This window comes from Thalassophryne amazonica, chromosome 20 (assembly GCF_902500255.1).
Source record: "Thalassophryne amazonica chromosome 20, fThaAma1.1, whole genome shotgun sequence".
Lineage (NCBI taxonomy): Eukaryota > Metazoa > Chordata > Actinopteri > Batrachoidiformes > Batrachoididae > Thalassophryne > Thalassophryne amazonica.
In genome coordinates this window covers 50,111,561-50,132,259 of record NC_047122.1, presented here as the reverse complement: position 1 = coordinate 50,132,259, position 20,699 = coordinate 50,111,561, and the positions used below count along the sequence as shown (strand labels likewise).

General features: G+C 41.4%; 1 protein-coding gene across 1 annotated transcript in view; it reads left to right on the top strand.

Annotated features, from left to right (window-relative positions):
• Positions 1 to 17,415, top strand: part of itgb8 (integrin, beta 8) — a 34,990-nt gene extending 17,575 nt beyond the window's left edge. Inside the window, exons 9-16 of the mRNA XM_034160985.1 lie at positions 401 to 493; positions 2,569 to 2,709; positions 5,962 to 6,370; positions 6,471 to 6,693; positions 6,766 to 6,869; positions 9,782 to 9,898; positions 14,827 to 14,993; positions 17,074 to 17,415. Coding sequence (XP_034016876.1) covers positions 401 to 493; positions 2,569 to 2,709; positions 5,962 to 6,370; positions 6,471 to 6,693; positions 6,766 to 6,869; positions 9,782 to 9,898; positions 14,827 to 14,993; positions 17,074 to 17,202 — 1,383 coding nt within the window. The 3' untranslated portion in view covers positions 17,203 to 17,415. The remainder of the gene's footprint in view (positions 1 to 400; positions 494 to 2,568; positions 2,710 to 5,961; positions 6,371 to 6,470; positions 6,694 to 6,765; positions 6,870 to 9,781; positions 9,899 to 14,826; positions 14,994 to 17,073) is intronic.
• Positions 17,416 to 20,699: the final 3,284 nt, after the last annotated feature.

The window sequence follows — 20,699 nt, the reverse complement described above, 5'->3', positions numbered from 1 at the left end:
TGCGCTTGGTTTCAGTTCAGAAGGTTCCGGGTTCAAATCCCAGCCCTGCCACATTTCTCCATGTAATGTGGAGTTGCATCAGGAAGGGCATCCGGCGTAAAACTTGTGCCAATTCAACATGCAGATCCACCTTGGATTTGCTGTGGCGACCCCAACTGCAAACAAGGGAGCAGCCGAAGGGACTTACTTTTACTATGTGGTGTCTGTCTTAAGGTTGACAGCATATTCCGCAATTCAACCATCTTTTGTTTAGAGCAAACCTGTGACATGAATGACGAGCCAAACGAATCATGAGAAGTTTCTCTCTGGTTTTGCCAAAATCATTTATTTTTGACAGTTATAGCTGGAGGATGTTTTTAAAAGTATTGAAACATTTACATCATCTTGCTGCATTCTACAGGAGTTGGTGAGTTTCTTGCCTGGTTCCTACCTGGGAAAGATTGGCGTCTTCCAAGCCTCAAACCTAATAGACCTGGTAGTGGACACATACAAGGTAGGACACTGTCTCTATTCTCTTCCTCTTTTAACACAGTGAAAACTGCTCTCGCTTTGTTAGATCCCTAAATGTTATTAACTTGTAATAGACTTTATTAGGATGTAAAACACTATCAACAACGAGAGAGATTAAATAATTGAGTCACCACATTACAGAGGATCTTAGGGATGAGCGGGACCAGCCCAGTCTCATGCTTTTTTTCATGATTCCATCACGAAATGCGTCACATTTTCGTGACACGGTCAAGTTTAGTTCACTATTTTTAACCATAACCATAACCACAACCCCCCACCCCCCCGCCCACACAGGGGCAGCACCACAGATTACAACCCTAACAACCATATAACAACCCTAATCATATTAAGATATTGTTACCAATCAAACCTCTGAGTAAGCTTCTCACCTTTGTCAATTGATTTGTTTGTGAGAAATTGTATTTTGAAGAATTTCTTTAGGAAAGAATGCATAAGAATCAATTCAGTAGTTGTACCAGAACTTAAAAATTCACAAATTGCTCATAAAAAAAGGTATTTTTTCAAAGATAGGAACGATCTGTAAAATACAGGGTGACTCTCCCCCCGCCCCTTCCAAAAAAAAAAAAAAAAAAAAATTGTAGTAAGTCTGACAAAGGTCCAGCAAATTTCTTGACATTTGGATTGAAACAACAGTCTTCATCAACATATCTTGGTCACCCAAAGAAAATACATTTTGCCTGGAGGCCTGTTTCACCAACAAATCATACCATTTGGAGCATCATTTTGAAAGAACATGACTTTTTATGCAAGGCGACCAAGATAAATTAAACTTTGGGGAATGATTGTACACAGACTGAAGTTTTTGTAGGTTTTATTACAATTTTTATGGGTTCTGTCTTTTCGGCGGGGGGGGGGGGTTGTTTGTTTGTTTGTTTTGTTTTTTGGGGGGGGGTTTGGCGGGGGGGGGGGGGGTCACCATGTAATTGTGGGGGAAAAAATCCATAAAGTTGCCAAATTAATTCACAGTGCATGGATTTCTTTTTTCAACAAGTTTTTCTCATAGAACACAATTGTCAAAGGTGCATAGAGATTCTGGACTGCTCACATTGTTTTATTGTGATTAAGGTTGTAAACAAAAAAAAAATTGAACTTAGCATATATGTTATTTGTGCAGAATTCAGAAAAATGAAGACAGATGCCGCCACATGCATCATGCACTGTGTGCTGGAGGGGGAACTAAATATCTGCATAGGGCACCCAAATGGCCAACAGCAGCCCTGAATGAAGACATAAGGACAAGTAGCATTTCTAAATTCTCAGAGTTGGGAAACAGATAGTGGGCGGTTGTTGTTTTTTTTCACTGAAGACCTAATGTAACACAAAAACACCAATGAGGACATGGGGTTAAGGAGGGGTTACCCGTGTGTGTGTGTGTGTGTGTGTGTGTGTGTGTGTGTGTGTGTGTGTGTGTGTGTGTGTGTGTGTGTGTGTGTGTGTGTGTGTGTGTGTGTGTGTGTGTGTGTGTGTGTGTGTGTGTGTGTGTGTGAGATGAGGCGTTTGTTCAGTTGGTCGCAGTCTCAGCTATAATCCAGCCTCAGACACAGTGCTCCATTGTTTGTTTCGGGAGGCTACAGAATGTGCGTGTGGGGGTACACAAATGTGCATGGATGCACGTACACACACACACACACACACACACACACATGCAGCAGAACCTCAACAGAAGCTGGCATTATAATAGCTATCAGATCGCCACGGAAACCATGTGTTCTCATCACGGATGTACAGAGGGATGCTATTTTTGGGCCCACCTCATTTGCTCTTTTCCCATACCCCCCCCCCCCCCCCCCCCCACACTCCAAATCCCATATATCACAAAGAAAAGAAGACAACGTGGGCTTTCTGGTGACATGTGACAACTTTAATTAGTCTCTGTTCTCCTTTGCCTCTCTGTTTTCAGCATAAATCCAGTCTGTGTCTTTTACGCTCTCTTTTATCTCATTTCTCCTGCAGTTTAAACACAGTTTGCCAGGATTTCAAGTGGGGTTTTTTTTTTTTATCACACTGAACATCTTTGTGCCCCCTGTCTGTGCCCAGAGGCTGTTGTCGGATGTGGCGGTGTCCGTGGCCGTGGAGGACAAGGCAGTCAACAGATTCTGGGTGTCGATATCGCCTTTGTGTCCTGACGGCTCCACGACTAAAGGCCAAAGTTGCTCCGGGGTGCAGCCTAACCAGACGGTAAACATGCAAATCCAGCGCACGTAAGCCCGGCAAATACATCCTCCTTATTAATACGTGTTACAATTAACCATGTAAATCTTTGAATTATTAGTTCCAAGAGGTGCCACTGGAGATTTTTGGGGGTTGCATTATTCAACACAAATCCACAGCTTTACTCCACTGACTGCTGCAGATTTGTCAAATAATCCGATTTGGGTGGATTTTTATACTGTATTTAATAAGAAAATATTTTCATGTGATTCTAAGACCTTTTTGTTCTGGAATAATTCCCTATGCTGCCGGCCTGAATGTAACTTTTTGTCCAAACAGATATATTTAGAAATAGAACATCTCCTCTAATAACTGTTCCACTTTTCTACAAAAAAGAAAAGACCAAAATATTCCCATAAACAATTTAGATGTGCTGAAACCTCTTTTTCTTACTAATTCAAAATATATGGGAGTTTTTCCAAACACTTTCAAATGCAATAGCATTTAAACAGAAACACACTTTTTAAAAATGTTCAGGCAATATTTCTTTCACAATATTGTGGAGTTCTTAAACTTGTCCACCACAAAGGTGGCTATTCGCTATTCTATATTTACTTTATTGTGCAAAGGGACTTCAATTTAACCGCTTAATCCACTGCCAGATTTAAGGGTGAATTATGGAAAGTACCTGAAATTACCACACTGCTGATAAAAATCAAATGAGTGCACATTTTCTCCACCTACTGAGTTCAATGATAACACTTTCAGTAACTGACTGGAAACACTCATGCAAGAATGTAACAAAGTATATTCTGTTTTCTTACAGCAACCTGGGTCTGACTTTGAATATGTTCAAGGTCACCCAAGGTCAGATTAACAGCTGCATATTGTAAGATCACATATAACTTCCTGTCCATGTCTGATAGTAACCCCGTTCCCATTTAGCCAAGAGAAACAATCAAAGCTTGAGTACCAGTATGACTGACAGCAGTCAATCAATTCCCGCTATTTATTTCAATTGGGCCAAAAATTTGACCTTGGTCTGTGACCTTGACCTTGAATCCTTAAACCTGAAAGTTTAATGGGCTCATCCTTTAACTCATAGTTAAAATTTCTATTTTGTTTGCTATTTTGCGCAGAGTACAAAAAAAAATCCACTTTCCCCCTTGGATTAATAAAGTATTCTGATTGTGATTCTGATGAAGGTCTCTCAAAGTGAAAATCAAACGCAATGGTATATTTTTAAAGCCCTGCATACAGCGCATCCAGAAAGTATTCATAGCACTTCACTTTTTTCACATTTTATTATGTTACAGCCTTATTTCAAAATGGAGGAAATTCATCTTCCCCTCAAAATTCTACTTACAACACCCCATAATAACAACATGAAAAAGTTGGTTTTTTTTTTGTTTTTTTTTTTTGCAAATGTATTAAAAAAAACTAAGAATCATATGGACATAAAAATTCACACCCTTTGCTCAATACTTTGTTGATGCACGTTGATGAAGCAATACACGTCTTCTTGAATATGATGCCACAAGCTTGGTGCACCTATCTTTGGACAGTTTTGTCTATTCCTCTTTGCGGCACTTCTCAGTCTCCATCACGTTCGATGGGGAGCGTCGGTACACAGCCATTTTCAGATCTCTCCAGAGATGTTCAATCGGATTCAGGTCTGAACTCTGCTTGAGCCACTCAAGGACATTCACAGAGTTGTCCTGAAGTCACTCCTTTGATATCCTGTCTGTGTAGGGTCATTGTCCTGCTGAAAGATGAACCGTCACCCCAGTCTGAGGTCAAGAGCACTCTGGAGCAGATTTTCATCCAGGATGTCTCTGTACATTGCTGCATTCATCTTTCCCTCAATCCTGGCTAGTCTCCCAGTTCCTGCTGCTGAAAAACATCCCCACAGCATGATGCTGCCACCATGCTTCACTGTAGGGATGGTGCTTGGTTTCCTCCAAACATGACACCTGATATTCATGCCAAAGAGTTCAATCTTTGTCTCATCAGACCAGAGAATTTTGTTTTTCATGGTCTGAGAGTTCCTCAGGTGCCTTTTGGCAAACTCCAAGCAGACTGCCATGTGCCTTTTACTAAGGAGTGGCTTCTGTCTGGCTACTCTGCCATACAGGCCTGATTGGTGGATTGCTGCAGAGGTGATTGTCCTTGTGGAAGGTTCTTCTCTCTCCACAGACAAATGCTGAAGCTCTGACAGAGTGACCATCGGGTTCTTGGTCACCTCCCTGACTAAGGCCCTTCTCCCCCAATCACTCAGCCAGCTGTAAGAAGAGTCCTAGTGGATCCCAACTTCTTCCATTTACAGATGATGGAGGCCACTGTGCTCATTTGGACCTTCAAAGCAGCAGAAATGTTTCTGTACCCTTCCCTAGATTTGTTCCTTGAGACAATCCTGTCTCTGAGGTCTACAGACAATTCCTTTGACTTCATGCTTGGTTTGTGCTCTGACATGCACTGTCAACTGTGGGATCTTCAATTTAATTTCAATTTATTTTCATTTATATAGTGCCAATGGGCCAGTGGTACTGGTGCTGGCTGTGGACTGCACAAAAACAAACACAAAATTAGAAGGATAAAGGGGGGGGGGTGATGACAGGTTAAGAATTCCTTCAAAAAGACACAAAGTATAACTAGAGGACAGTATTATCACTCCATGAAACGGAATTATCTAGCAGCGTCCTTGTGTTCAGCCGAGGCTTAAGTAGGCGCTGCTAATTTGATGTAGGAGTGCTGCAGACACAGGTGCTGGTGCTGATCAGGGAAACACAGGAAGGTGGGGAGAAAAACAAAACAGGAGCCAGACCAGCTCCACACACCACAACAGCTCCTGTCTAATAGTAACCACGAGCCTCTGACTTATGACTTACAAGCCTTACTTAAAAAAAAAACATTCCCACAATTTATTTCAATTAGGCCAAAAATTTGACCTTGTACTGGACCTTTGACCCCTGAACCTGGAAACTTAATGGCTTTCATCCTTGGATGGAACTTATGTGGAACTAATGTGCAAAACATGATTAAAATTTCTCAAATAGTTTTGGAGATATTTTGTCAATGGTCACTCATACACACACACACACACACATGCAAGTGAAAACAATAAACCCTCCAATGTCAATCGCCATCAATGATGAATCTTATAGTTCTCACATTTTAAATTTTGGTTGCAATGCTGTAGACGTTCCCAAATGACTTGAAGCCTGTAAGAGCAGAGGACTCTGCAGACTCACTGCAATAATTGTGTTTTCTTCTTCGCAGGTCTCCTTCAATATCACCATCGGCCTGCACTCTTGTCCTGACGATGACGATGATGATGCTGAAGATGTCACAGTGATGATTCGCCCTGTGGGTTATAATGAATCCACCACTGTCAGGATCCACTCTAAATGCCGCTGCAGCTGCGGTCAGACAGGACAGTGCCATGACAGCAGCCAGTCAGGGTGCGGCGGGACAGCAGAGCGTACGGATGAGGAGCAGACAAAAGCGCGCGGACTGCTTAAGGAGTCGAGCTGCAGAGCTGCTGGCGCTGACGTGGACTGCTCTGGACGAGGAGTGTGTGACTGTGACAAGTGCGTGTGTGAGCAAAGCAAGCTGGGAAATGTTTACGGAATATATTGCGAGATGGACAACTTTTCCTGCTCCTATGAAGGCGGACTGCTGTGTGGCGGTAATGGCGAATGAGTCGCACACGTGCCTTCACGCACAAACACTCACCGGTTTACACACTGGTGCGGCTGTCTCACCTGTTCGCTGTGTGTTCCCCTCAGGTCGGGGGGTGTGTGTGTCAGGCAAGTGCGTGTGTGACGGCAGCTGGACAGGCGCGACCTGCGGATGCCGAGTCTCCACGGCAAGCTGCCAATCACCTGACGGCGTGGTGTGCAGTGGGCAGGGCAGATGTGTGTGTGGCGAGTGTGTGTGTGATGACGAGCGATACTCCGGACGCTTCTGTGAGAGATGCCCTGTCTGCCAAAGCAGCTGTCAATCATACTGGTACGTATTGAGTGCAAAGCCTGATGGGAGGCGATGGTGTGATGCTCAAACTTCACTCTTCTTCTCTCTCAGGAAGTGTGTGGACTGTCAGCTGTCTCACGGGCTCACACAAGGGGAGGTGGGACGCTGCAATCAAACCTGTGCCACACTGGTGGACTACACAGATGATGCATCGGGTACAGAATTTAAATGTTTTATTCTATGGAGGGGTACAAATTTGTTAAAATTCATGTTTTTATTAAAATTCATGTGTACATAGCTAAAGCAGTCTCAACTATATGCCAAAATATTAGGAACACACACACATATATATATATATATATATATATATATATATATATATATATATATATATATATATATATATATATATATATATATATATATATACAGGGTTGGGTTGAAATATAATACAAAAGTAATCAGATTACAAGTAATCCAAATGTATGTACATACATACATGTAATCTACATATATTCTTTCAAAGTAATCCTACCCAACCATATATATATATATATATATATATATATATATATATATATATATATATATATACATCTGAGATGCAAGCCTAGATTTAATGTTTGGTGAAAGAAAACCCTCCTCTATACCACTTCATCATGAAGATGTGTAACTGGGGATACAAAATGCAAAACATGCATTATGCACAATTTCTTCAGTCAAAGCCACAGAAGCCTATAACTTCTTCTGGGTTGTCTTGGTCTCTTGGTGGCTTTCCTCACTATTCTCCTTCTTGCACAGTCACTCAGTTTTTGAGAACTGCCTACTCCACACAGATTTACCAGAGAGTGCCATACTGTTTGTATTTCTTTGTAACTGATGTAAATAGTTCAAGACATATTCAGTGACTTGGAAATGTTCATGTATCCATCCCCTGATGTATTTGAAGAAAACTGGCAATTAAACTGATTATTTACGGGTATTATACTAAAGGGGCCCATTACTTATGCAACCCATCATCTTGGCTTTTATATTTTTAATTAATTTATATCAAGTTGTAAAGATTTACTTTCAGTTTGAGTCTATTTTGAATAGCCTAATTTACTTTTTGTATTTGAAGATGCTGAATACTTTTGCAAACCATTGTGTGTGTGTATATATATATATATATACGAGGTCTGTCCATAAAGTATAGGTCCTTTTTATTTTTTTCAAAAACTATATGGATTTCATTCATATGTTTTAACGTCAGACATGCATGAACCCTCGTGCGCATGCATGAGTTTTTCCACGCCTGTCGGTGACGTCATTCGCCTGTGAGCACTTCTTGTGGGAGGAGTCGTCCAGCCCCTCGTCGGAATTCCTTTGTCTGAGAAGTTGCTGAGAGACTGGCGCTTTGTTTGATCAAATTTTTTTCTAAACCTGTGAGACACATCAATGTGGACACGGTTCGAAAAATTAAGCTGGTTTTCAGTGAAAATTTTAACGGCTGATGAGAGATTTTGAGGTGACACTGTCGCTTTAAGGACTTCCCACGGTGCGAGACGTCGCGCTGCGCTCTCAGGCGGCGTCATCAGCCTGTTTCAAGCTGAAAACCTCCACATTTCAGGCTCTATTGATCCAGGACGTGAGAGAACAGAGAAGTTTCAGAAGAAGTCGGTTTCAGCATTTTATCCGGATATTCCACTGTTAAAGGAGATTTTTTTAATGAAAGACGTGCGGACGGGTCCGCGCGTCGGGACGCAGCCGGCGCGGTGCAGCGGCACAGGAAAAACACCTCCGTGTTGATAACCATTTGTAAAATCCAGGCGGCTTTTGATGGCTTTCAGTGGAGTGAGTATATGAGAAATGGTTTAACAGCTGGACATGTTCCAACTTGTCCTTAAGGCTTCCAACAGAGGTGTTTTTCCTGTGGTGGAGCGTCGCGGTGGCTGCGAGCCGACGCGCGGACCCGTCCGCACGTCTTTCATTAAAAAAATCTCCATTAACAGTGGAATATCCAGATAAAATGCTGAAACCGACTTCTTCTGAAACTTCTCTGTTCTCTCACGACGTCCTGGATCAATAGAGCCTGAAATGTGGAGGTTTTCAGCTTGAAACAGGCTGATGACGCCGCCTGAGAGCGCAGCGCGACGTCTCGCACTGTGGGAAGTCCTTAAAGCCACAGTGTCACCTCAAAATCTCTCATCAGCCGTTAAAATTTTCACTGAAAACCAGCTTAATTTTTCGAACCATGTCCACTTCGATGTGTCTCACAGGTTTAGAAAAAATTTTGATCAAACAAAGCGCCAGTCTCTCAGCAACTTCTCAGACAAAGGAATTCCGACGAGGGGCTGGACGACTCCTCCCACAAGGAGTGCTCACAGGCGAATGACGTCACCGACAGGCGTGGAAAAACTCACGCATGCGCACGAGGGTTCAAGCATGTCTGACGTAAAAACATATGAATGAAATCCATATAGTTTTTGAAAAAAATAAAAAGGACCTATACTTTATGGACAGACCTCGTATATATATATATATATATATAACAACACTTACCATCCAACTAGTCCGTCTTCAATTCTTGAAAGTAACCATCTATCTGCCATGGCCAGTTGAAGCCTGGACGTTCTCCAGCCTCTGGAACCATCAACACCAAGGCATCTGAAACACAGGCACAGAGGAACGTGGCAAAAACGTTGTAGTTGACACCCCCTGACAATGCAAGTGATACCCAAGGAGGCGCCAAATAGACATAGTACCAAAGACACCTCAGGTCGCTGGTTGGCGTCCACATCTCACAATCATACAGTAGGAAACACCAAGACCCTAAACACTTGGATCTTTGTTCTCCTGCAAAGATATCGGCATTGTCAAAGACCTCTGTCTAGTGACCTCAATAATGGCAGGCGGATCTATGGGGTATTACTTAAGCAAAACAAAGTTTCTTTTTCAAATCATCTTTTGTATCAAACTTTACCAGATATTGACCAGTTTGTCCTCATTATAGCCCCTTTTATGTTGGAGTTATACAAAATGACAGCATTTATTGTTTTAGTGTTATCATCTTAGCCATGTAGAGGGGATGGACTCACTCATTGAGTGTCACACCTCACTTCAACTCTCCCTCTCTTTCTGTCTGCAGGACTACAAGGGGACGTAAGGATTCAGTGTGTGTATGTCACTAAGGACAGCTGTCTCTACAGGTTTCAGGCGAACTCTGAGTTTGGACGGACTCAGCTTCACATCAGTACAACACCAGGTGCACAAATCCACACAAACAGAAATCCAGGTGGCTTCACCTGCAGCACGTGTGCACCCTGCAGGTTGTGAGTCATACAGCTTTATTACCCAATGGCCATCAAAATATGGCCATCTGGTATTGTGAAAGCTTTGCGTTTGTCTGTCCATTTGTCTGTCCGTCTGTCTTTGCTCAACATAAGTCCAGGCCGGAGTCTTCAAATTCACAGGGACCATTCTTGGGACACAGACCTTGGACAAGTTCAAAGATGTCTAACCTTGACCTATTTTAAGAGGTCAAAAAGGCACATTCTGTTGCTATTTTTATGCTATGAATCATGCAAATCTGGGGGGGGGGGGGGGACAGCCAATCAGAGTAAAGCGGCACTGTGACGTCACTGGCTGGTCTCTCTGGGGCTCCAAAACCGCTTTGTTTCTGGCTAAATATAACACATTTCTCATATATTATACAAAAGCAAGTGATAAATAAACACTCCTAAAACTAAAAAAAGCTGTTTTTGTAACCTGATAACACCTCTGGAGTGATTTACAAGACATCTCACAGACATCAGCATGCATATGCATCATACATGCATGCCCTCCTGCAGACACCGTTAAAACATAAATAAAATATTGTTTATGATTGATTGATTGATTGAGTTTATTCTGTAACATCAATATAGAGGTGAATGTATCAATGATACACTGATAACACAATAAACGCTTATTTCCATTGTGGTCCTTGTGAAATGATCACATGACAAAATAGAGGGGCTTAATTGGACATGTACAAATTGTACATAAGACAACAGGATCTTAATAATTAATGTAAATAACAATAAATATAATATACTCAACAAAAATATAAACGCAACACTTTTGGTTTTGCTCCCATTTTGTATGAGATGAACTCAAAGATCTAAAACTTTTTCCACATACACAATATCACCATTTCCCTCAAATATTGTTCACAAACCAGTCGACATCTGTGATAGTGAGCACTTCTCCTTTGCTGAGATAATCCATCCTACCTCACAGGTGTGCCATACCAAGATCCTGATTAGACACCATGATTAGTGCACAGGTGTGCCTTAGACTGCCCACAATAAAAGGCCACTCTGAAAGGTGCAGTTTTGTTTTATTGGGGGGGGATACCAGTCAGTATCTGGTGTGACCACCATTTGCCTCATGCAGTGCAACACATCTCCTTCGCATCATCCGTGAAGAGAACACCTCACCAACGTGCCAAACGGCAGTGAATGTGAGCATTTGCCCACTCAAATCGGTTACGACGACGAACTGGAGTCAGGTCGAGACCCCGATGAGGACGGCGAGCATGCAGATGAGCTTTCCTGAGACGGTTTCTGACAGTTTGTGCAGAAATTCTTTGGTTATGCAAACCGATTGTTCCAGCAGCTGTCCGAGTGGCTGGTCTCAGACGATCTTGGAGGTGAACATGCTGGATGTGGAGGTCCTGGGCTGGTGTGGTTACACGTGGTCTGCGGTTGTGAGGCTGGTTGGATGTACTGCCAAATTCTCTGAAACACCTTTGGAGACGGCTTATGGTAGAGAAATGAACATTCAATACACGAGCAACAGCTCTGGTTGACATTCCTGCTGTCAGCATGCCAATTGCACGCTCCCTCAAATCTTGCGACATCTGTGGCATTGTGCTGTGTGATAAAACTGCATCTTTCAGAGTGGCCTTTTATTGTGGGCAGTCTAAGGCACACTTGTGCACTAATCATGGTGTCTAATCAGCATCTTGATATGGCACACCTGTGAGGTGGGATGGATTATCTCAGCAAAGGAGAAGTGCTCACTATCACAGATTTAGACTGGTTTGTGAACAATATTTGAGAGAAATGGTGATATTGTGTATGTGGAAAAAGTTTTAGATCTTTGACTTCATCTCATACAAAATGGGAGCAAAACCAAAAGTGTTGCGTTTATATTTTTGTTGAGTGTATGTATAGTCTGCATTGGGATACTAATTTAACAACTGCAAATTATAAAGAAGACAATGCTCGAGAGTATTATTAGTATTATGTTATATTTTTACATTTCCCCTCTGATTCAGTTTTATTTTCATATGTCCCCACACTATGGAGCGGTTTCACACGCTGCTTACTGTAGGTCGGATACACACACGTTATGGCACATCCAAGTCTTAAAAGTTCACCCCCACCTTTTCAGTTCTGGAACAGCACTGTTCTTTGTGCGTCCAACCTATGTCCCCTGGATCCTTCACCCCCTCTCCACCCAAAGGGACACTCTCTTCCTGCTCACACCCACTCCTCCCGGGTGCAGCAGGAGCCAGGTCTCCATGGTAACCCTGTTTCGAAAATGTCAAAGAGCTCTTTGGGCCCTTTGTGTCGAGTGTTGAGCCCATCATACACATATGCCCTCCACCACACACACACACACACACACACACGCACAGATCTACTGCAGCCGCTCCACACAGCACCACTGGCTGTGTGTTTGTGTGCATTTGTGTGAACAGCATCACACACTGGCACCTGCATTTGGCATCAGTTGCATGTTATTGTTTGTTTGTGTGTGATTGTGCAGACGTTCTTTTTAGACTTGAGAGATGTTTTTAATCTTTGACAGTGTTTTAATTTAGTAGGGGCGTAGCCAGATTTTTGTGAGGGGTGGTGCTGCGGACAAGTTTTTATCAGGTGCCTGCGTACAAATTAATACCAAATGGTGTTATGAATTATAGTTATGGTAATCACACACAGCAGTTAAAATGAAGTCACATGTACAAGTTTATATATGTTTTAAAATAAAATGGCACCACTTGATTAAGCACGTAAAATGAAAGTGGGCGGGGGGGGGGGGCAATGCCCTGTCGGTTATTTTTCTGACGTTTTCCAATCACTGCCTCTTTACAAAATTGTAATATTGCCAGGATAAATATGGCATTTTATGATGCTGCAATTGTGTATGAAATTGTATAAAATTCACTGAAAGAACATGATAACATCCCCCCCCCACCACCACCACCACCACCCCCTGGGCTCAAACATATAACTTCCACACTTCTGGATGACATCACTTGTGGGATGGTTTTAAATCTTAAAGTACTTCTCTGTAATTTGACTAGCAGAGGATTGGACAAGACAGGTTTGTCATCCAATCAGCTTTTGCTTAGCCATGGCAACAGGCACATTTTCCTGTGAGTATCATATGCATGTAATGACAGGTCCCTTTGTGGACCAGCTGTGCACAACGGACACCTGAAAGACAGAAAAGGCTAACTGTTGTGCAAAAATCTGTTTTGTCACAATACAGACAACTCGTCAGTTATGTACAAAACAATAACAGTGGTACCAAATTGTTTTTTTTTCCATTATTTAAATAATTTCAAGCATTTCTACAGCTACAGTTTACATATTTAGCAACATACATTCAAGTGTGCCACCAGTGTGTAAAATGTGAACGTTAGTGGAGCACAGTAAATATTATACACTCATCGGCCACTTTATTAGGTACACCTTGCTAGTACCGAGTTTGACCCCCTTTTGCCTTCAGAACTGCCTTAATTCTTCATGGCATAGATTCAACAAGATGCTGGAAACACCAGCCTGTCTGGCACCAATAACCATGCCACGTTCAAAGTCACTTAAACCCCCTTTCTTCACCACGTCTAGATGCCTAAATGTTTGAGCAGGTGTACCTAATAAAGTGGCTGATGAGTGTATGCCATAACAACAAGAAGGGACTCAGAGAGTACAAATCCCCACCCACACCCACTGTAACTTGCATTTATCATCAAGCATCAAATTTCATCAAGATCCATTCATAAATTTGAACTGAATGTTGATATATCTGTAACATTCTTGGGAATCCCAGATCCAGAATGTAGGTCATGGATCGACTCAAAAATGACCTAAATTATTTCCGAGAACATTATCAATCTGCTCACAAAAGGTGATTGAAGTTTCATTATTAACATTTTTTATTAAATGTTCCTGAATGCTTAAAAGTTCTTCTGGATCGTGAATCCAAAATCAAATTCAAAACAAGAGCAATCTGAGATTTCTAATATCCACCAATCTGGATCGGGATCACCTCCAAAAGTCAGTGGAGTCTTTCATGCCCTAATATCTGTCTGTTGTGCAAATTTGGTGAGAATCTGTGAAGTAGTTTTGACGTAATCCTTCAAAGCCTATATAAAGTGAAATCTTGTTCCAGAATCCGGATCCAGATCATCTCCAAAATTTAATTTAATTTGTAACAGACAAATAAACAACCACCAGTGAACCCGTTACCTTATTGGTGGAGGTAACAAAAGTGACTTTGAACAACTTTTAAACAAAATAAAAGTAAACATTTATGGACTTCACATTCCTGCTTCACCTCAAGGAGCTTTGGCGGCTGCTGTCTGTAGTGCCATCTGACAGGTTGGCGCTCATCCGTTAACTTTCTGCTTCCTCGAAGCTGCAGCCCTGTACACATGGAGCGCTCTGGCTTAAAGGGGACAGGTGCCGCGCCTGTCAGTTGATATCATGTAGGACCTGGATAATTCCATGAGACTGCCATGTCCTTTACCGCTTTCAATCGTCCTGCTGTGATCCAGCCATTCCAGAGACTTCTTATTCCCAGTAGGATGAAGAAATAATGGATAAACTATAATTCCCTGAGACAGCAAGGTCACATCAGGGCCACTGAACACGGTAACAGATGTGACAGTTTCATGGAGTTGCCCAGCTACAACACGTCTATGCCTAATGAACACCATAAATCCAACCCCTTTGTGCCCAGCACTCGGCTTTGTGCTGGTATTTCCTGCAGCCTAATGGGCAATGTGTGTTCAGACACACCCCCCAATAGTTTTTCCACACTTTTTGTGCCCGACATCAAGATAAAGGTTTTAGTTCCATTTAATATACCAGCAACCTGCTGACTTGTGTGCGTGTGTGTGTGTGTGTGTGTCCACAGAGTGTCCTAGTCACGGCCGACTGGTCGGTACCTTCTTGAGCGTGTGCGCTCTGACGGTGCTGTGTGGGCTGGTGATGGTGGCCGTGTCCAGGCTGCTGCTACAAAAAAAGAAAAGTTGGTCTCCAGGGGGCGCCGCTGAGAACAGAGGCTATCACTGCACTGGAAAGGTTAGAGTCCAAAATCTCTCTAGAACAAATCATACACTGTAACAACCATTTCCTCCTCTAATCAGAAAATCCACCATCACCCTAATCAGTACTCCTGGGGTCCAAGCAAACTACAAGGGTATATTTATCTTCAATTTTACTTTTTGATCCAGTTTGATTAACTACTGTGGGCTCAATAATTTTTCTTATGGGGTCCACTTGGACCCCAGTTTGATATAATGGTATCTGGTCAGACTCCACAGCAAAATTTTGAGCTAATGCTGTGTTTACACATAGGCAGGATGCGTTATGAATGTCATATTTGCTTCATTTTTGGCACATTCCTGACATTCTTAACTTTCCTGACTGAACGCATTTGAATATTTTTCTTAGTAGTGCGTGTTGGTGCGTGATAGTTGTGATTTTCGTGGAGCATGTTTTTGGCAGTCAAAAAAAATCTTCCAAGAATGTCACGTATCACCCTCATTTCACCTCATGTCGTAGAGGTTGCAACTGAGCATGTTGATCCATCTTGATTAGTGGTGATCCTTAATAAAGAGTGACAGCGTTCTTCTCTGACGTGTGCACAATTAAACCCTGCTCCACCACATTCAGTTTCATGGCTACAGTATGCAGAAGAAGGACAGTGACGCCAAGTCGGCTAAAAGTCTTGTGTCCAGTGCTCCTCAGTTCGCTCCTGCAGGTGTTCCACCTGCTGCTGCTGTGCCTGATGTTTGGGAAAATGCACGAGACGAGAGCCGCGTGGAGCCACATAGCTGGCTCTCTGTCTCCTCCTCCTTTCTGCACCACTCCATGGCACAGAGCCCAACTAAGCATGCAATCACAAAATTCTTCTGCTGTGGATTTTGAGGAGCAAACTGGAGCGATCTGAATTGTTCAGCAGCTGATGGATGAATATGGGTGTGTGTGTGTGTGTGTGTGTGTGTGTGTGTGTGTGTGTGTGTGTGTGTGTGTGTGTGTGTGTGTGTGTGTGTGTGTGTGTGTGCGGAGACAGTTCACCTCATTCACAGTGTGACAGAACACATAACGATGGACTGTTCCGCACTATTGCGCAGAACATTATTCTTGAACTTGTGTAATGGTTCCTGATAATTCGCCAGCAACACGTGTCATTAATTGTAATGCATGGTAACAGGTTGCAGAAGTTCCTGAGAACATCTGACACCTCTGCCTCAAATCATCACATGCATGATCAGCAGCCAAGAATGTATACTTCTTGGCATTAGTGATTTGTCGTCGTTATGTGTAAACGCAGCATTAGTGTCGATTTGTCATTAACTACTGAACTGTCAGATCAGTTTTTATTTAGGTTATTTGCATCCATAAAGTACAGATTGGTCATCCCTGCACTGAAAGGTACTGTACATCTGTACTCCAATCACCTGTTTTTGCACTGTCCCATTCCATCATGTTGTATTTATTTAACAGTAACTATAGCCTATTTGACTTTTTTACTTCTTACAGAAGTATTTTTATTTTATTTTCTTATTGTTTATATACCAATGGCAACAGATCAAATTGCTTGTATGTGCAAACTTACTTTCCAATAAATTTGATGCTGATTCTGATTCTGATCAGGGAGTAGGAGTTGGTACTAATTTTTACCCTAGACCATCAAATATGGCCATTGGGTATTGTGAAGGCTTTACGTCCTTTCGTCTGTCCGTCCATCTGTCTTTGCTCAGCATATTTTAGCATTGCGCTATATTTTGTATGGAAAAGTCATGTTAAAAAAAAAGAGAAAAATATTATCAAAAGTCTTTCAAAATGAACTCTTCTTTTTTTTTTATCAGCTACATACTCAAATGTTGTTTTTCAAAATAATTGCAACGTGACCATATCTAGTTATGTTATGAAAACCTGCATGAATGGCATAAATAAAAGTATGCTAATAGTATTAACAAAAACAAGAAAAAAACAAGAAGTTTTGGTGGGATCCGCATGGACCCCAGGCATACAGATTAGTATGTTTGTTTCATGACGTGGTGTGATGAGGGTTAAAGCTGCTGATACTACAGTGGACAGCTTATTCATGCATTCACATGGTTGTAATCGCCTGCACGTTTCTGTCACTTCTCAGGATCTGTCATTCATCCCTACCGCCAACGAAAAGACGGTTACCTACAGAAGGGATCACCCAAAAGAATGCCCCCTAGAGATGCGCATCCAAGTTCCCAAGATGCCACTTGGGGAATCCTGGCAGTGCTAGTGGGAGGTCAAAGGTCAGGGTCAACACGAGAACAAAGTCAGCAACAGTGGAGCCTTAAAGAAGAAGAACTGCAACATTTTCCTCTTTCTTCGTCTGAACCTGCTTACGAGTCCAAGCATCGCTGTCACGGTAATCTGTAGACGCTTGACAGAATATAAAAGAGATGTCTCTGACTAGACTGTGTGACTAATACAGCCAGTATCCTGTTAATGGAGATAAAATGCCCAGGTGCCGCTCTTCCTCCTCTTCTTCTTCTTCTAATTCTTCTTCTTCTTCTTCTTCAGCAGCAGCAGGAAGGCAACTTTTTCAACCATGCTCTTCTAAACTGTATGCATGCATGTGGGAATACTCTACTGAGAGTTTCTAAGATATTTGTGACGTAGAAACACTACCTGTCTTCAGTTTATACGCTGACAAGTCCGGCGCTCCGTCATCACATCCTGTCTTATTCTGCCCCCATGTGGTCACCTTCAGGTACTACATGCTTTCTCTGTGACGCTGTTCTTTCAGATTTACTGTAGGACAAGTTCACTTTTTCCCACATCTCCAGACAATCCAGCCTCTGAGTGCTCTACTTGCTCATGGTTGCTTCACATGTGAGAAGTAATTTTTGTGAGAGCAGCTAAACTGGGAGTTAAAAATCCACAACACCCTTATAGTCCTAAGGAAATAAGGCAAACAACTTATGTTATCATTGGTATGTTTGTGGTAATCCTGACAGTAATCCTGGGTGTGATTACCTCCACCAACAAAGTTGGAGGAGGTTATGTTTTCGCCCTTGTTTTTTTGTTGTTGGTGGTGGTGGTGTTGTTTTGTCTGTTTGTTTGTTTGTTTGTTTGTTTGTTTGTTTGATTGTGAACTGCCTGGAGCCCACAATTTTTCATATATTGTTGTGAAATTTTTATTTAAGATTTATATCCTAATAGGCAAGAACTGATTCAATTTTCAAGGTGATAGGTCAAAGGGCAAAGACAGGAAAAATCCTGGAATTTTGGAAAAATCCCTATCTTTAACATTGAATGAATTTTCAAAAATTAATAACTCTGTCAAAAAAGATTTTTTTTCCATATTTGACAGCATTATGTAGGATGATAGTGATTCTTTTTCAACTATTTGTATTTTTTTTAAGTAAGAAGCATTTCTTCAGTATGACCTCAGTTTCAAAAGTGAGTAGAGAACTCAGAAGCTTCATTGTTAATGATGTTTTAATATGACTCTAGCTGCAAACAAAAAAAAAAAAGGTTGCTGTTTAACTTGCAAAAGTGCACAAATATCTGTATATGCTTTGGAACGTTTGTTTGAATTTTGATTTGTTTTTGCTGTTATACTTGTCTTCAACTCCTTTCTTCATTCATTGTATATTGCAGCACTTGTTACCTGATTATCTCTATTGAGTATTATTTTGTGTGGGGGGTGGGGAGGTGGGGTCTTTTTAAGTGAGCATGAATTTTCATACGTGGGTTGTTAATAATCTGGTGAGATTTGCACTAGATAATGGCATTGTACTACTGAAAACTATGGTGAAGCCACAACACTTCCACATGAACCTTCAAGCGCGTAAGTGGGGTCAAATACAGTAGTGTTCAGAATAATAGCAGTGCTATGTGACTAAAAAGATTAATCCAGGTTTTGAGTATACTTCTTATTGTTACTTGGGAAACAAGGTACCAGTAGATTCAGTAGATTCTCACAAATCCAACAAGACCAAGTAGAAAAGGGGGTGTTCACAATAATAGTAGTGTGGCATTCAGTCAGTGAGTTTGTCAATTTTGTGGCACAAACAGGTGTGAATCAGGTGTCCCCTATTTAAGGATGAAGCCAGCACCTGTTGAACATGCTTTTCTCTTTGAAAGCCTGAGGAAAATGGGATGTTCAAGACATTGTTCAGAAGAACAGCGTAGTTTGATTAAAAAGCTGATTGGAGAGGGCAAAATTTATATGCAGGTGCAAAAAATTATAGGCTGTTCATCTACAATGATCTCCAATGTTTTAAAATGGACAAAAAAAACAGACGCGTAGAAGAAGACAGAAAACAGAAAACAAAATGGATCATCATCATCATGAACCATCAAAATGGATAGAAGAATAACCAGAATGGCAAAGGCTCACCTATTGATCAGCTCCAGGATGATCAAAGAGAGTCTGGAGTTACCTGTAAGTGCTGTGACAGTTAGAAGACGCCTGTGTGAAGCTAATTTATTTGCAAGAATCCCCCGCAAAGTCCCTCTGTTAAATAAAAGACATGTGCAGAAGAGGTTACAATTTGCCAAAGAACACTTCAACTGGCCTAAAGAGAAATGGAGAAATATTTTGTAGCCTGATGAGAGTAAAATTGTTCTTTTTGGGTCCAAGGGCCGCAGACAGTTTGTGAGACGACCCCCAAACTCTGAATTCAAGCCACAGTTCACAGTGAAGACAGTGAAGCATGGTGGTGCAAGCATCATGATATGGGCATGTTTCTCCTACTATGGTGTTGAACCTATATATCGCATACCAGGTATCATAGATCAATTTGGATATGTCAAAATACTTGAAGAGGTCATGTTGCCTTATGCTGAAGAGGACATGCCCTTGAAATGGGTGTTTCAACAAGACAATGACCCCAAGCACACTAGTAAATGAGCAAAATCTTGGTTCCAAACCAACAAAATGAATGCCTTGCAGATGTGAAGAAATCATGCAAAACTGTGGTTATACAACTAAATACTAGTTTAGTAATTCACAGGATTGCTAAAAAAGCAGTTTGAACATGATAGTTTTGAGTTTGTAGCGTCAACAGCAGATGCTACTATTATTGTGAACACCCCCTTTTCTACTTTTTTACTAATAGCCCAGTTTCATAGCCTTAAGAGTGTGCATATCATGAATGCTTGGTCTTGTTGGATTTATGAGAATCTACTGAATCTACTGGTACCTTGTTTCCCATGTAACAATAAGAAATATACTCAAAACCTGGATTAATCTTTTTAGTCACATAGCACTACTGTTATTCTGAACACTACTGTATTCATATGTGCCATTGTGATATTTTTAATAAATTGTTTCACTGGTGAAGACAGAAAAATAGCTATGTAGGGTCATTTATGAAGATGGAAAGAGATGTTTTTTGTTTGTTTGTTTGTTTACTTACATGCATTGATTTTATTATATAAAAGCAATAATTAATTATATTATAACACCTCAGAATATATGTCACAGACCAACATGGTAGTATAGGTATGATAAACACAAATAGAGCCATTAAAAAAAGTATAAAATACAACAAGGTCAATAAATGACCCCATTCCATCATTTTAGTTGCTAAAATAGCTTGGTTGCTGGAGGATTTAGACAACAAGAGCAAATGTAGACAAAAACATACAAATAACACCTGCATCAGTTCAACAATGGGTCGTTGCATTAAAAAGAAGTCTTCCAAATTGAAAAGAAAAAAAAGAAAAATGTTAACAAAGGGATGCACCAAATAGGTGCAACACTACAGAAGCACGAACAACACA